This window comes from Cherax quadricarinatus, chromosome 28 (genome assembly GCF_038502225.1).
Source record: "Cherax quadricarinatus isolate ZL_2023a chromosome 28, ASM3850222v1, whole genome shotgun sequence".
Taxonomy (NCBI): domain Eukaryota; kingdom Metazoa; phylum Arthropoda; class Malacostraca; order Decapoda; family Parastacidae; genus Cherax; species Cherax quadricarinatus.
The window spans coordinates 37,780,283-37,798,650 of record NC_091319.1 but is presented as its reverse complement, the minus strand read 5'-3'; the positions used below and the strand labels follow the sequence as shown (position 1 = coordinate 37,798,650).

At 44.4% G+C, this 18,368-nt stretch overlaps 2 protein-coding genes across 2 annotated transcripts in view; both read left to right on the top strand.

Annotated features, from left to right (window-relative positions):
• LOC128693114 (glutamate receptor ionotropic, kainate 2-like) overlaps positions 1–18,368 on the top strand; it is a 769,231-nt gene that overhangs the window by 528,053 nt on the left and 222,810 nt on the right. The gene's annotated exons all lie outside the window — the stretch shown is intronic.
• Positions 10,697–16,251, top strand: LOC138853356 (piggyBac transposable element-derived protein 2-like). Its single transcript, XM_070089558.1, has 3 exons — positions 10,697–10,749; positions 11,015–11,695; positions 16,183–16,251. The coding sequence occupies exons 1-3, from the start codon at positions 10,744–10,746 to the stop codon at positions 16,249–16,251; spliced, it is 756 nt and encodes a 251-aa protein (XP_069945659.1). The 5' UTR covers positions 10,697–10,743.

The window sequence follows — 18,368 nt, the reverse complement described above, 5'->3', positions numbered from 1 at the left end:
GAGAAGACACACTCAACACTCTCGTCCACACTGTACCAGAGCTGAGAGAAGGCACTCTCAACACTCTCGTCCACACTGTACCAGAGCTGACAGAAGACTCTCTCAACAGTATTGTCCACACTGTACCAGAGCTGAGAGAAGACACTCTTAACACTCTCATCCACACTGTACAAGAGTTTAGAGAACACTCTCTCAACACTCGTCCACACTGTACCAGAGCTGAGAGAAGATACTCTCAACGCTCTCGTCCAAACTATACCAGAGCTGAGACAAGGCACTCTCAACTCTCTTGTTCACACTGTACGAGATCTGAGAGAAGACACTCTCAACACTCTTGTCCACACTGTACCAGAGCTGAGAGAAGACACTCTCAACACTCTTGTCCAAACTGCACCAGAGCTGAGAGAAGACACTCTCAACTCTCTTGTCCACACTGTACCTGAGCTGAGAGAAGACACTCTAAACACTCTTGTCCAGACTGTACCAGAGCTGAGAGAAGACACTCTCAACACTCTTGTCCACACTGTACCAGAGCTGAGAGAAGACACTCTCAACACTCTCGTCCACACTGTACCAGAGCTGAGAGAAGACACTCTCAACACTCTCGTCCACACTGTACCAGAGCTGAGAGAAGACACTCTCAACACTCTCGTCCACACTGTACCAGAGCTGAGAGAAGACACTCTCAACACTCTCGTCCACACTGTACCAGAGCTGAGAGAAGACACTCTCAACACTCTCGTCCACACTGTACCAGAGCTGAGAGAAGACACTCTCAACACTCTCGTCCACACTGTACCAGAGCTGAGAGAAGGCACACTCAACTCTCTCGTCCACACTGTACCAGAGCTGAGAGAAGGCACACTCAACTCTCTCGTCCACACTGTACCAGAGCTGAGAGAAGACACTCTCAACTCTCTCGTCCACACTGTACCAGAGCTGAGAGAAGACACTCTCAACACTCTCGTCCACACTGTACCAGAGCTGAGAGAAGACACTCTCAACACTCTCGTCCACACTGTACCAGAGCTGAGAGAAGACACTCTCAACACTCTCGTTCACACTGTACCAGAGCTGAGAGAAGGCAGACTCTCAACACTCTCGTCCACACTGTACCAGAGCTGAGAGAAGGCACTCTCAACACTCTCGTCCACACTGTACCAGAGCTGAGAGTCCACACTGTAAGCTAAGACACTCTCAACACTCTCGTCCACACTGTACCAGAGCTGAGAGAAGACAAGAGCTCAACACTCTTGTCCACACTGCACCAGATCTGAAAGAAGACACACTCAACACGCTCGTCCACATTGTACCAGAGCTGAGAGAAGACACGCTCAACACTCTTGTCCACACTGTACCAGAGCTGAGAGAAGACACACTCAACACTCTCCTCGACACTTTACCAGAACTGAGAGAATCTCAACACTCTCGCCACACTGTACCCCCTCAACACTCTTGTCCACTCTGCACCAGAGCTGAGAGAAGACACTCTCAACACCGTTGTCCACACTGTACCAGAGCTGAGAGAAAACACTCTCAACACTCTTGTCTGTACAGTACCAGAGCTGAGAGAAAACACTCTCAACACTCCAGAGCTGTCCACACTGTACCAGAGCTGAGAGAAGACACTCTCAACACTCTCGTCCACACTGTACCAGAGCTGAGAGAAGACACTCTCAACACTCTTGTTCCAGACTGTACCAGAGCTGAGACAAGGCACTCTCAACACTCTTACCAGAGCCACACTGTATCCGAGCTGAGACAAGGCACTCTCAACACTCTTTTCCACACGGTATCAGAGCTGAGAGAAGACTAAACTCTCTTGTCCACACTGTACCAGAGCTGAGAGAAGACACTCTCAACACTTTCGTCCACTCTCTACCAGAGCAGAGAGAAGACACTCTCTACATTCTTGTCCACATTGTACCAGAGCTGAGACAAGACACTCTCAACACTCTTGTCTATGCTGTACCAGAGCTGAGAGAAGACACTCTCAACACTCTTGTCTATGCTGTACCAGAGCTGAGAGAAGACACTCTCAACTCTCTCGTCTACACTGAACCAGAGCTGAGAGAAGACACACTCAACACTCTCGTCCACACTGTACAAGAGCTGAGAGAAGACATTCTCAACACTCTCGTCCACACGGTATCAGAGCTGAGAGAAGACACAACACTTTTGTCCACACTGTATCAGAGCTGAGAGAAGACACTCTCAACACTCTCGTCCACACTGCAACAGAACTGAGAGAATGCCCTCTCAACACTCTTGTCCACTCTGCACCAGAGCTGAGAGAAGACACTCTCAACACCGTTGTCCACACTGTACCAGAGCTGAGAGAAAACACTCTCAACACTCTTGTCTGTACAGTACCAGAGCTGAGAGAAAACACTCTCAACACTCTTGTCTATACAGTACCAGAGCTGAGAGAAGACACTCTCAACACTCTCGTCCACACTGTACCAGAGCAGAGAGAAGACACTCTCAACACTCTTGTCCACACTGTACCTGAGCTGAGAGAAGACACTCTCTTGTCCAACACTCTCACAACACTCTTTTCCACACTGTCCAGAGAAGACACTGTACTGTACCAGAGCTGAGAGAATGACTCTCAACACTCTTGTCCACTCTCTACCAGACACTCACAACACTCTTTTCCACACTGAATCGGAGCTGAGAGAAGACACTCTCAACACTCTTGTCTATGCTGTACCAGAGCTGAGAGAATGCACTCTCAACACTCTTGTCCACTCTCTACCAGAGCAGAGAGAAGACACTCTAAACACTCTTGTCCAGACTGTACCAGAGCTGAGAGAAGACACTCTCAACACTCTTGTCCACACTGTACCAGAGCTGAGAGAATGCACTCTAAACACTCTTGTACAAACTGTACCAGAGCTGAGAGAAGACACACTCAACTATCTCGTCCACACTGTACCAGAGCTGAGACAAGGCACTCCCAACACTCTAGCCCACACCGTACCAAAGCTGGGAGAAGACACACTCAACACCCTCGTCCACACTGTACCAGAGCTGAGAGAAGACACTCTCAACACTCTCATCCACACTGTACAAGAGTTTAGAGAACACTCTGTCAACACTCTCGTCCACACTGTACAAGAGCTGAGAGAAGACACTCTCAACGCTCTCGTCCAAACTGTACCAGAGCTGAGACAAGGCACTCTCAACTCTCTTGTTCACACTGTACGAGATCTGAGAGAAGACACTCTCAACTCTCTTGTTCTCATTGTACGAGAGCTGAAAGAAGACACTCTCAACACTCTTGTTCTCATTGTACGAGAGCTGAGAGAAGACACTCTAAACACTCTTGTCCAGACTGTACCAGAGCTGAGAGAAGACACTCTCAACACTCTTGTCCAGACTGTACCAGAGCTGAGAGAAGACACTCTCAACACTCTTGTCCACAATGTACCAGAGCTGACAGAAGACACTCTCAACACTCTTGTTCTCATTGTACGAGAGCTGAGAGAAGACACTCTCAACATTCTTGTTCACACTGTACGAGATCTGAGAGAAGACACTCTCAACATTCTTGTCCACACTGTAACAGAGCTGAGAGAAGACACTCTCAACACTCTCGTCCACACTGTACCAGAGCTGAGAGAAGACACACTCAACACTCTCGTCCACAATGTACCAGAGCTGAGAGAAGACACTCTCAACACTCTCGTCCACACTGTACCAGAGCTGAGACAAGGCACTCTCAACACTCCATTAACACTGTACCAGAGCTGAGAGAAGACACTCTCAACATTCTTGTCCACACTGTATCAGAGCTGAGAGAAGACACTCTCAACACACTTGTCCACACTGTATCACAGCTGAGAGAAGACTCAACACTCTCGTCCACACTCTACCAGTGCTGAAAGAAGACACTCTCAACACTCTCGTCCACACTGTACCAGAGCAGAGAGAAGACACTCTCAACACTCTCGTCCACACTGTACCAGAGCTGAGAGAAGACACTCTCAACACTCTCGTCCACACTGTACCAGAGCTGAGAGAATGCCCCCTCAACACTCTTGTCCACTCTGTAGCAGAGCTGAGAGAAGTCACACTCAACACTTTTGTACACACTGTACCAGAGCTGAGAGAAGACACTCTCAACACTCTTGTCTACACTATACCAGAGCTGAGAGAAGCTACTCTCAACGCTCTTGTCCACGTTGTACCAGAGCTGAGAGAAGACACTCTCAACACTCTTTTCCAGACTGTACCAGAGCTGAGAGAAGACACTCTCAACACTCTTGTCCACACTGTACCAGAGCTAAGAGAAGACACACTCAACACTTTCGTACACACTGTACCAGAGCTGAGAGAAGACACTCTCAACACTCTTGTCTACACTATACCAGAGCTGAGAGAAGACACTCTCAACACTTTTGTCACACTGTACCAGAGCTCAAAGAAGACACTCTCAACACTCATGTCAACACTGTACCAGAGCTGATAGAAGACACTCTCAACACTCTCGTCCACACTGGACCAGAGCTGAGAGAATGACATCTCAACACTCTTGTCCACACTGTACCAGAGCTGACAGAAGACATTCTGAACACTCTCGTCCACACTGTACCAAAGCAGAGAGAAGAAACTCTCAACACTATTGTCCACACTGTACCAGAGCTGAGAGAAGACACTCTCAACACTATTGTCCACACTGTACCAGAGCTGAGAGAAGACACTATCAACACTCTTGTCCACACTTTACCTGAGCTGAAAGAAGGCACTCTCAACACTCTCGTCCAAACTGTACCAGAGCTGAGACAAGGCACTCTCAACACTCTCGTCCACATTATACCAGAGCTGAGACAAGGCACTCTCAACACTCCTCAACACTGTACCAGAGCTGTGAGAAGACACTCTCAACGCTATTGTCCACACTGTATCAGAGCTGAGAGCAGACTTAACACTCTCGTCCACACTGTGCCAGAGCTGAGAGAAGGCACTCTCAACACTCTTGTCCACTCTGTACCAGAGCTAAAAGAAGACACTCTTAACACTCTCGTCCACACTGTATCAGAGCTGAGAGAAGACACACTCAACACTCTCGTCCACACTGTACCAGAGCTGAGAGAAAACACTCTCAACACTCTCGTCCACACTGTACCAGAGCTGAGAGAATGCCCTCTCAACACTCTTGTCCACTCTGTACCAGAGCTGAGAAAAGACACTCTCAACACTCTTGTCCACACTGTACCAGAGCTGAGAGAAGACACTCTCAACACTCTAGTCCACACTGTACCAAAGCAGAGAGAAGACTCTCTCAACACTATTGTCCACACTGTACCAGAGCTGAGAGAAGACACTCTCAACACTATTGTCCACACTGTACCAGAGCTGAGAGAAGACACTATGAACACTCTTGTCCATACTTTACCAGAGCTGAGAGAAGACACTCTCAACACTCTTGTCTATACCGTTCCAGAGCTGAGAGAAGACACTGTCATCACTCTCGTCAACACTGTACCATAGCTGAGAGAAGACACTCTCAACACTCTTGTCCACACTGTACCAGAGCTGACAGAAGACTTTCTCAACACTCTCGTCCACAATGTACCAAAGCAGAGAGAAGACTCTCTCAACACTATTGTCCACACTGTACCAGAGCTGAGAGAAGACACTATGAACACTCTTGTCCACACTTTACCAGAGCTGAGAGAAGACACTCTCAACGCTATTGTCCACACTGTACCAGAGCTGAGAGAAGACACTATGAACACTCTTGTCCACACTTTACCAGAGCTGAGGGAAGACACTCTCTACGCTATTGTCCACGCTGTATCAGAGCTGAGAGCAGACTTAACACTCTCATCCACACTGTACCAGAGCTGAGAGAATGCACTCTCAACACTCTTGTCCACTCTGTACCAGAGCTGAGAGAAGACACTCTCAACACTCTTGTCCACACTGTACCAGAGCTGAGAGAAGGCACTCTCAACACTCTTGTCCACACTGTATCAGAGCTGAGAGCAGACTTAACACTCTCGTCCACACTGTACCAGAGCTGAGAGAAGACACTCTCAACACTCTTGTCTATACTGTACCATAGCTGAGAGAATGCACTCTAAACACTCTTGTCCACTCTGTACCAGAGCTGAGACAAGACACTCTCAACACTCTTGTCCACACTGTACCAGAGCTCAGAGAAGACACTCTCAACACTCTTGTCCACACTGTACCACAGCTGAGAGAAGACACTCTCAACACTCTTCTCTGTACTGTACCAGAGCTGAGGGAAGACACTCTCAACACTTTTGTCCTCTCTGTACAAGATCAGAGAGAAGACACTCTCAACGCTCTTGTCCACACTGTACCAGAGCTGAGAGAAGACACTCTCAACACTCTTTTCTACACTATCCCAGAGCTGAGAGAAGACACTCTCAACACTCTTGTCCACATTGTACCAGAGCTGAGAGAAGACACTCTCAACACTCTTGTCCAGACTGTGCAAGAGCTGAGAGAAGACTCTCTCAACACTTTTGTCCAGTCTGTACCAGAGCTTAGAGAATGCACTCTCAACACTCTTGTCCACACTCTACAAGAGCTGAGAGAAGGCACTCTCAACACTCTTGTCCACACTGCACCAGATCTGAAAGAAGACACACTCAACACGCTCGTCCACGTTGTACCAGAGCTGAGAGAAGACACACTCAACACTCTCCTCGACACTTTACCAGAATTGAGAGATGACCTGACAGGTAGGCAAGAACGAGTCATGGTACGTAATGAGGTCTCACAGTGGGCACCTTTGATGATCGGGGTCCCACAGGGGTCAGTCCTAGGACCAGTGCTGTTTTTGATATATTTGAATGACTTGATGGAAGGGATGGACTCTGAAGTGTCCCTGTTCGCAGATAATATGAAGTTAATGAGAAGAATTACATCGGATGAGAATCAGGCAAGACTACAAAGAGACCTGGACAGGCTGGAAACGTGGTCCAGCAACTGGCCTCTCGAACTCAACCTTGCCAAATGCAAAGTCATGAAGATTGGGGAAGGGAAAAGAAGACCGCAGACAGAGTATAGGCTAGGTGGACAATGACTGCTAACCTCACTCAAGGATAAAGATCTTGGGGTGACCATAACACCGAGCACGTCTCCGGAGGCACATATCAACCAGATAACTGCTGCAGGATATGGGTGCCTGGCAAAGCTGAGAATAGCGTTCCGATACCTTACTAAGGAATCGTTCAAGGCACTGTACACTGTGTACGTCAGGCCCATACTAGAGTATGAGCACCAATTTGGAAGCCATACCTTGTCAAGCACATCAAGAAATTAGAGAAAGTACAAGGGTTTACAACAAGGCTAGTTCCGGAGCTCAGGTGAATGACCTACGAAGAAGGTTGAGGGAAATCGGACTGATGACATTAGAGGACAGGAGGGGCAAGGGAGACATGATAACGACATTCAAAATACTGCGTGGAATAGACAAGGTGGACAGAGACAGGATGTTCCAGAGAGGGGACACAGAAACAAGGGGTCAAAATTGGAAGCTGAAGACTCAGACGAGTCACAGGGATGTTAGGAAGTACTTTTTCAGTTACAGAGTCGTCACGGAGTGGAATAGCCTAGCAAGTTATGTAGTGGAGGCAGGAACCATACATAGCTTTAAGACGAGGTAAAACTCAGGAAGCAGAGAGAGAGAGAGAGGACCTAGTACAGATCAGTGAAGAGGAGGGGCCACGAGCTAAGTCTCGACCCCTGCAACCACAATTAGGTGAGTACTGCAACATCATGGAATCCTGGTTCAGAGCACATTTACAAGACCTTCTTAACTGCTACTACAATTAACTCATCCCTTTGGGAGGGACCTACTTCCACTGCGGAATCCCGCCTACCAGTGAATATGCCCTCGTCTGCTACACGTCTCTATCCACTGACGCCTATATAAACGCCAGTCTCCTTGCCTTTGCACCAGATTCTCCACCACCACGGTGATCTCAGCACCATCTCCAAGGCTGAGAGACTGATTACCTAATCTTTTGTATATAGTTCTACTGTCTTCTAATTATGTCCTAGAATCTGTATTGATAAAGCCACTGGATGGCGAAAAGTCTACAGTAAAGATATCCAGATGTTGTACATGTGTCTTAACTTTCAGGAACATTAGTGAAGAAGGACTCAACGTCACGACTAAGCATCTTACTGGTCGGGAGAGAGCGACCACGTTCCAACCATTTCTTGATACCCTTAATAATCTTGCCCCTTCCGCTAAGTTCAAAGCTGAATGTAAATTTAATTCCTTGCTTCCTTTCCTTGTTGCTCATGTTCACCGGTCAGATACAGGTTTTGCTTTTTCCGTGTACCCCAAGCCTATGCACAGGGGCAAGTACAATGTACATTCACTATTTTTCTTATCATGCTTCCTCTGTTAAGAAAGTGTTCTTATCTCCCTCTTTATCCGTGCTCTCCGCATTTGTGATCCTCAGTTCCTTGAATCAGAAATTTGCACTCTTCGTAATTCGTTTTCCCGTCCTGGCTACCCTTCCCATTTCATAGACACTACCTTTTCACGTGCTAAACGGACTTTCTTCTCTCCAAAACTCTCTACTCCTGGGAACTCTCCAGTCCTACATTTCCGGTCTTTCTAATCTCAACAACTCTCTCCGTTCCACAGACATCAAACTTACTTTTCGCCAGACTATAGATGCTCCTGATGTGCACTCTATTTCTTGTTTCTCTTGTCCTCTTCAGTACTCTGAAGAACCTGGCCGATCTCTTTCTCCCAGAATTAGTGAGCACAAAAGTAGTGTTAGGTTTGCCGACATCAACAATGCTCTTTTCTGTTATGTCAGAGATCACAGTCATCCTACTGACTGGTCTTCTGCTAAAACTGTCTTCCCTACTTCTAACTTTCACAGTCGCAGTCTGATTGAATCCTCCCTTATACACAACTTTCCTTGTTTGAATTTTATTCGTGGCTTTGTCTCTGTAGATGCCTTCCTTTTCCGTTTCATAGTTTAATGCTCCAAACATCAGAACACTCGTGACTTAACCTGATTCTCTTTTCCCCTTCTCCCTCTTCCCCTTTCCTCTTTCTTCTTTCTCCTTTGGGTTGTCTTTCTTCTGCCTTAGGTGTTTGGTCCATTATTATTCCCCCCCCCTCTGTGTTCTTGTTCCTACCATTTGTGGGCCCCTAGCTCCCTTGCAGTGCTTCTCTTTCTTAGTCTTTGACTGACTCTACTACTACTACTACTATCACTACCTCAACCACTACCTCTCTTTCCTACTACCTCTCTTGTCCCGTCCCTGTCTGCTGCCGCCTATATATATACTCCCTCCTCCTCTCCTTTCTGTTAATGTGACTTTGTAAATGGTCCAAGTCGGACCGAAACGTCATCGTAAGCTCCTCTCTCCTATGTGTGGGTTATTTTTGTATTGTTCCAGTCACGGTATTGAGCTTTTTGTTATTTGTCTCCACCACTGACACCAGTGGAGAAACAAATCGTAGTTACAACTAACGTTACCAAAACTTGTGCTACCACTGCTGATGACACCACTGCAAATGCCAACGTTACTTCAGTTACCGTGGCATGCAAAGAGTACGTAACCTTTATTCGGCGCATGTACACACCTTCATTTACAGGCTATCTCCCCCAACCAGCGAACCAGGTTACTGAGAGTTAATGATGGGGCCCCGTCGTTCAACTAGTAACCAGGTTCCAGCCAGTAAGAAGATGGTTTTGGCAATCGCAGAGGTTACGTGGGTACCACTCTCCTGTCTGCCCTTGTCATTCCGTTCTAGAGCTGGTTGAAGCACGGTCTGCTCTCTTGTGGCTTCTATTCTGCCTTGCTTACCGTGGAGTGCACTAATACCTATCACTGTACATAGTGTATATAGTGTACATATTGCTGTTCTAAATTGGTGAAGGATAATATAAGTCAAAACTTTACTGCTGTGTTTATTTTGCTCCCTTTACACCCAGGATAACAGGCCATTTGGAATCTTCGGTTGTAACAGTTACCATCACTAGTACAACTACTAGTGTTACCACTAGTTCCATCACTAATACAACCACCACTAGTACCATCATTAGTGCCACTACTAATGCCACAACTAGTACCATCATTAGTGCCACTACTAGTGCCACCACTAGTACCATCATTAGTGCCACTACTAGTGCCACCACTAGTACCATGACTACCATGGCTAGTGCCACCACTAGTACCACGACTAGTACCATCACTAGTACCACCACCACTAGTACTATCATTAGTGCCACTACTAGTGACACCACTAGTTCCATCACTAGTACCACCACCACTAGTCCCATCATTAATGCCACTATTAGTTCCACCACTAGTGTCACCACTGGTGCCATCACTAGTACCACCACTAGTTCCACCGCTAGTACCCCCACTAGCACCACTAGTACCATTGGTAGTACCACCTCTAGTACCCCCACTAGTACCACTTTTATCACCGCTAGTGCCACCAAGAGTACCACCCTTTATCGTGTTTGGCCGAAAAAATTCGGTATTGATTACGTGTTTTTGGCGCGTGTCATACTTCGCGCCCCGCACGGCCAGCTTCCCGTTCTTTAGTTCCAACCAATCACAAGCCTTCCCTGAGTCTCTTCAGCTAAGTACAGTTCGCTTCTGCCGCCTTCCCATTGGTTGAGAGATCAAAATATAAACACTAGCGGCTTGGCTTCGAACACATGCGCATTTTTCCCTCCACCCTTGCTAATCTACTCTTGGATTATACATTCTACAATGTCGGTAAGTACTGATTGTTGTGTTTAGTGCTTACATGAATAGTTTAGGCATATTTTGATATATACCTAAAGTCCGTGTGAAGCATAATATGAGTGTAGCATGCAGTTGAAAAAAGTGCAAGCATTTTAGTCCGAATTATTTCGGTATTGCGCGAGTTTCCGGGAATGTCCAATTTTAGTCAAATAAATATTTATAAAAAATTTTCAATTGCATATATGAACTCTGTAGTGGTCTGGATTTATACAGGAGGTTTCTATTGTCCTTCCAGTTCCATGAGAGGCTGTTTTATGGGGAGCAGTCGACCAGCAGGTCGAGGTATGTCTGCGTTTCTGAAGACAGTGACTCGGAACCAGAGGTAGACGAACCAGAATTGCTGGATAGTGGTGATGAATACTTGCCACCGGATGCACAGGATGCAGAGATGTCAAGTGATGATGAGGAGGAAGAAAGGGAAGAAAGGCCAGCCAAAAAGCAGAAAGTAATGAGGAAAAAGAAAACTTTTAGGATTGAGGAATACCCGGATGAGGAAGAGATCCATGAGAATATTGCTCTTCAAGTTTCATCTGAGTGGACCGTAGATGACATTGAAAATGATCCTTTGCCGGCATATGAACATGAAAAGCCTCTTGCAATTAGGTCTCCATATGAGTATTTTCGTATGTTCGTTACTCCAGCCATGATAGATAACATAGCATATCAAACAAATTTGTATACAAGGCAACAAGACGTAAATAGTACTTTTTCAACAGATTCTGAAGAGATCATGAGGTTCATAGGTATTTTGTTGTTCAAGGGTATTAATTCACTACCATCCCTCGAAGACTATTGGAAAGCTGGTTTTAGGAGCCAACAGGTTGCAGATAGCATGGCGTCTAAGAGGTTTAGGTACCTTAGAAGTCATATTCATTTCAATGACAACACAAAAAAGGATAATGACAGATTCTACAAAGTAAGGCCTCTTTACACTGAACTAACTAATGCTTGCTTGAAAATTCCAGCTACACCCAAGCAATCTATTGATGAAGTCATGGTTGGTTTCAAGGGTAAAACTGCTGGAAACCTAAGGCAGTACATCAAAACAAAACCAGATAAGTGGGGTTTCAAACTTTTTTGTCGTGCAAGTCAAGATGGACTCATACATGATATACTCATGTATCAAGGCACAACAACTTTTGACACACATCCCATACAGCTGCCACAGGAAGAATCTAAACTTCCAATAAGTACAAAGATTGTTCTGGTACTTGCACAAACTATGAACAAGACAAACACATCAGCAATCTATGCTGACAATTTCTTTTCAAGTATGCCTTTGGTCAAGCTACTAAGAGATAAGTATAACTGCAGATACACTGGAACAGTACGTGACAATAGATGTGGTAAGCCACATCTGGTGCCTATCAAACAAATGGAAAAAAACAGTGTGGTCAGGGGCAATTTTTGCTTCAACAACAATGATGGTGTCCTTGTTGTACGATGGAAGGACACCAAAGTTGTGACTTTAGTGACAACTGATATTGGGGTCGAGCCCATGAGTCTTGTTGAGAGATATAACAAGGGTACAAAGAGGAAAGAGAAAATATCGTGCCCTGCAGTCATCAAGAACTATAATGCAAACATGGGAGGTATTGACAAAAGCAACATGTTGGTGCATCTCTACAAAACACCAATGAAATCAAAACGTTGGTACATGCGGCTATTTGCCTATATTATTGATCTTGCTGTTGTGAATGCATGGCTGCTTTATTGCCGTGATTCTCGAGCAATAAAGCAAAAGTGTATGCAACTGAAGTATTTCAGGAATTCTATCTCTGAAATTGCAAGGTCTAAAGGACAAAACCTTAGAGGGAGCAGCCTAAGAACAACTCCAACACCTTCACCAACTAATTCACCATGTACTTCCAATGGTGTTGGCATAGTGAAACCTGGGAGGGGAACACGTACAGAAATGCCTGATGACAGTGTTAGGAAAGACATTACTCTAATGCACTTCCCAATGGCAGGGCAAAGGCCGTTTACTTGCAAGTATTGCAGCACCTCGAAAAAAACGGTAACATCGTCATTCGTCTGTAGTGTATGCAAAGTAAATCTGTGCATAAAGACTGATAGAAATTGTTTCACAGACTTCCATCTTGCCAATTAGCAATATAGAATCATTGGTCTTCCAAATGAATCTCAGGAATATAGGGATTGAAACTTGCATCACTTTGCAATTTGGCATTGTTGATATTTGCTTCCTTTTTATATTTTTGTAACAATTAAAAAATGTTTTGATACAAGTTCCATTTATGTTTTTTATATTGTCTGTTTGTATATTAAATTTAAAAAATTGTTTTGGTGTGTTTTATTAACAATTGCAAGTTTGCAACATAAAATTTTTTAATCACTTTGTCGGGGGCGGCCTAATATTTTCGGTCTTCGGAGATTGGCAATTGCTCGAAAACTAACCATCAGAAATCAATTTATATGGGATCAGTGACCTTGTATTGAGTTACTCTATCCACCATAGGGAGTTCAGTTCGAATTTCAAATTTTCGGACCCCTTGCGCGATGAAGGGCTAGTACCACCACTAATAGAATCGCTAGTACCTCCACTAGTAATACCATTAATACCATCATTATTATCACTAGTACCACCGCTAGTACCACGTCCACTAGTGACACCATTGGTGTCGTGGGGAGTATGGAAGGAGATATGATGGATAAGGTAAACTCACTTGTTGGATGGTAACGATATGTATTGTCAGACTGTGGTAAGGAAGGGATGGGCCCAGCCTGCCGTGTTACTGCCTGGATGTCTAAGCGAGGAGTGAGGACGAGGCAGCGCCTCTCACTCACTCATGCCGTATCCCATGACGTCATACAGTCACTCGGCCTGATAGGGATCTTCTATATAAAACATATGGATGGTACTATGATACAACTAAGCTATACAACACATGTAAAGGAGGATCAAAAACTATGCTGACAGCTCGGTCATGTTACATATGTCGTCTCGACATACACTACTATGATATAGGCTGAACAGGCAGGTTGTTCTGGGCTGATTCTATACAATAACAAATTCATATGTAACTTAGAACTAATGGATGGTATCATAATGGATGTTAACATAATGAGTTTCAACGTAATGGGTGTTAACGTAATGAGTTTTAACGTAATGGGTGTTAACGTAATGAGTTTTAACGTAATGGGTGTTGACGTAATGAGTTTTAACGTAATGCATTACGACTTATAAGAACAAATCATTGTACAATATGGATGGAATTGATTGATCAATCTGTATTCATGCACTCTACGGATTCTGAGGAAGAATAAATATATATATATATATATATATATATATATATATATATATATATATATATATATATATATATATATATATATATATATATATATATATATATATACAAGGTGAAATTAACAGCAAAGGCAATCTGGTGCACTCAGATCATTACTGTCAAATTCTCAGAATACGGAGGGAATGTGAACACGAAAAAAAAAAATTCTGAAAAAAACTGATCAGTTAATAACAAACAGTTGACAATTTCCTTCATCTTGGACATCTAGTTATACAGACTATGTACATTTAAACCCAATTCTGCGAGGGTGAGGTTTACATATGCAGAATGGTTATCATCTCTGGGAGGATCGAATTCCTCTGCAATGGCTAACAAATGCCTTGACTGAGGGAGATCTGAAGGAGTATCTACAAAAGATACTTGTGGGTTTCTCATTACTTGTCGAGTACGCAAAGCATACCGACATTCAGGTTGATTAACTGACTGAGTATCTGAGGTAGAGGGTACAGAGTCAGGAGGATTGTCAGCATCTGTCACATTAGTCTGGGTAGCAATATCATCAACATTGCATACTAATTTCATATGATCTAAATGTGATTCTTTGTACTTACCAGTACTAATTTCTCTAACCTTATACTTATTGCCAGTGATATGTTCAACAACTCGATAAGGGCCAACAAACTTTTGATTGAGCTTAGTCATTGCGGATGTTTTGTTGAAATTTGTCAGCATTACTCTCGAACCTACTTTAACTTTTGACGGCTTAGCACGGCTGTTAGTTACTCTAGTAAATTCTGCTGTTGATTTATGAAGTGTTTCACGGATTCTTCTAAAAACACTCCGAGCTATGCTGGTACGAGTTGCTATGAAATCATCAGGGTTGTAATTGGGTTTCGGAGTGGAATATAACAATTCATAGGGTAAACGCTTGTCTACACCATACAATGCATAATATGGAGTATTACCTATGGAAGCATTGTAAGCAGAATTTGTGGCACATTGAACATCTGGTATAACTTCATCCCAAGTTTCACTATTGGGGTTGATAGTGGCTCTCAAGACATCAAGTACTTTCTTATTGGTTCGTTCAGCTAACCCATTGCTGGCAGGATGATGAGGAACAATGGTGGATTTAGAGATCTTGTACAAAGTACACAAATTTTCAAGAATCTCATTACAGAATTCACCTCCATTATCTGTTACTAAGGACTTAGGGGTGGTATGCCTGCAGATAATGCGTTCTTTAAACGCTTTAGCTATTGTCTCAGCAGTCTTATCTGCAATAGGAACTATCTCACAATATCTGGTGAAATGGTCGCGATAAAGCATCTGCGACTACATTCGACTTGCCAGGTAAATGTTCAAAAGTGGGATTGAACTCTTGGATAGTCAAGGTCCATCTGGCTAACCTTCCAGTAGGTTGTTCTGGAATAAAGGTATCAGAGGTGCATGGTCTGTCAAGACATGAACAGGGTACTGGTAAATAATGTCTCGGAAGTGCTTTAAAGACCATACTATTGCTAAAGCTTCTTGCACTATTACTGTATAATTACGTTCAGCCTTCGTGAGGACTCTACTAGCAAATGCAACTGCATTGTACTTGCCATCAGTCTTCTGAGCTAGTACGGCACCTATGCCAATTGAACTAGCATCAGTTGTCAAATAGAAGGGCTTAGAAAAATCTGGGAATTTCAAAATGGGAGCGGACGTTAGCTTTTCTTTTAGTGTCTGGAATGCTCTTTCTTGATGGAAGGTCCAGACGAAAGGAACATCTTTCTTAAGCAATTCAGTTAGAGGAGCTGCTATTGAAGAAAAATTAGCAATGAGAGAACTATAGAAACCTGCCAGACCCACAAAGGATCTTACGGCATCAGCAGTTTTGGGGGATGGAAAATTTAGTACTGCAGTTACTTTACTTTGATCAGTCGTAACCCCTCTAGGAGTGACTATGTGACCAAGAAACTTAATTTCTGATCTGAAAAAATGACATTTAGACAGTTTGATCTTTAAATTGGCTTCAAGCTTACCAAGTACTATATCAAGTCTTTTCAGGTGAGTATCCACATCTTCGGACATGACGATTACGTCATCTAAGTACACCATAAGTGCTTTACCTATAAGACCTCTAAAGATATTGGTCATGAGTCTAGAGAATGTGATAGGAGAGGATTGTAATCCAAAAGCCTTTCGAAGGAAGTGATAATGACGTGTGGGAGTGGAGAATGCTGTTAACTCTTGGCTGTCCTCGTGAAGAGGGACTTGCCAAAACCCTTGTAACAAGTCCAGGGTCGAGAAGACTATCTCCGATGTTGCGTAAAAGATCACCAAGTGCAGGAAGTGGGAAGCGATCTGGAATAGTTTTCGCGTTTAACTTCCTAAAGTCAATCACCGGGCGCCAAGTACCGTCCTTCTTAGGCACTAGGATTAAGGGCGCATTCCAGGGTGAATTGCTAGGTGCAATAACTCCATCATCGAGCATTTGATTGATCAGTTCTTCTGCGACAGCAACTTGGGAATGAGGCATTCTGTACGCAGGTATATAGATAGGCCTAGTACCAGGTTCAAGTGGAATACGATGGGACAATAAGTTCGTTATACCCATCTTCTCACCTGGTAAGGCAATGGCTTTACAACGTTTGTTCAACAGAGTCAACAAATGCTTGACTTCGTCTGGGAAGTCAGTGGGAGCTAAGTCTTTCTCCTCAACTGGTGGAATGGATTGATCCAGTGGAGTGGATGAGGTCTCCCCTGTTGAAATAGCACCGACCCACTGGTCAGGTGGTATGTCATCCTGTACTTGAACAGGGTAAGGATAGTGAACCAGGTCAACAAGATTGGTATTTGCTCTGAGACAAACACTGACCCGAAGTGTTAGCAAGGAATAAATGGATCTTACTGTCTCTTACAACGTGTAAGGAAGGTTCAACAAATAAACCCTTGACCTTGCAGGAATCACCGTCAACTAGGACGTTATCACCATCTGGAACATTAGGAACAACAGACACTAGTGAGAGCACTAGCCGCAACAGAGACGTCTTTCTGCAGACCGCATGTGACATCAACAAGAGATGGCATTACTAGTTTCAAGTAATCGTTTTCCGACAAGGCATCCCCCTGTGGAGAAACTACTACTTGGACTAGCAGACATTGCAGGGATAGGCTGAGCACTCAAGGCAGGCTGAGCACTCAAGGCAGTCTGAGTGTCCTCGGACACTTGAGGCAATACACTATCTTGCATATCTGAAGGTGTAGGTGGAACACAGATGGGAGTGACAGAGTTACTAGTGCCTGACCGCTTGGGTACGCTACTGGAAAATGCATTGGCTTGTAAGGACTTAATCCATACATTGTACTCTGCGGCAGTATGGCAGATTTCTGATCCAAGCTGGTAACCCCAAAATGGAATGATCAAGTCGTCAATTTGGGCATGCCAACGGTAAGGGTTGAGCACAATGTGTAAGTCTCGCATGGAAGCAAATCCCAGTAGAAGGTCACCAGGGAAAGTAATCTGGTCGATAACAAGAAAAGCAGCAGTAAAGTCTACCTTGGATAGAAAAGGTGAGCGAAGTCTGACCTCTGACATGCAGAAGGGAACCAGCTACTCCACTAAGGGAGGTTACTGTAGTTGGTTCAACGAGGACACATCGTAACTGCTTCTCTTTAAACAAACTAGACCTGATGATATTAACTTGTGCACCAGAGTCCATGAACACATGAATGGGCGCATTATGGATAGAAGCTTGTACTAAAGGACCTATCGTTTCATTTGGAGTTATGTGCAAACAGAAGGGTGTGTTGTCATCGGAGAAGGCATTTTCCACTTCATCCCCAAATTCCTCTACGTCAGAGATGTGTGAAGCAACATCAACAGCGAGGTTGTCATTCTCAAGACTAGCTAAGGCTTCATAGGAATTTTGAACTGGGATGGTGTACTCATTATCACCTACTGTCACGACTGGACGAGTAGACTGGGGTGCTCGGATTCCCCTGAATTGGAAGAACGAGGCTGATTCTGGTTGTTCTGAGAACCCCAATCTCTATTTCCTCTTCTGGCTCTGCGGTTGGAACGGCCACGGAAAGATCTAGAGTACTGAAGGTTGTAGAGAGCATTGCACTCAGATGTGTCATGTCCATGTATTCTGTGATAAGTACAATAAGGCAATTCAGACTGGTACTTATCATTACGATGCCTCTTAGAACGACTGTCAGGGCAATTTACTGCGATGTGGCCACGGTAACAACAATTGTTGCAAGTTCTTTGACTATAGGTACTATACATGCTACGAGTGCTACGGGAATGATAACTTATTACAACCC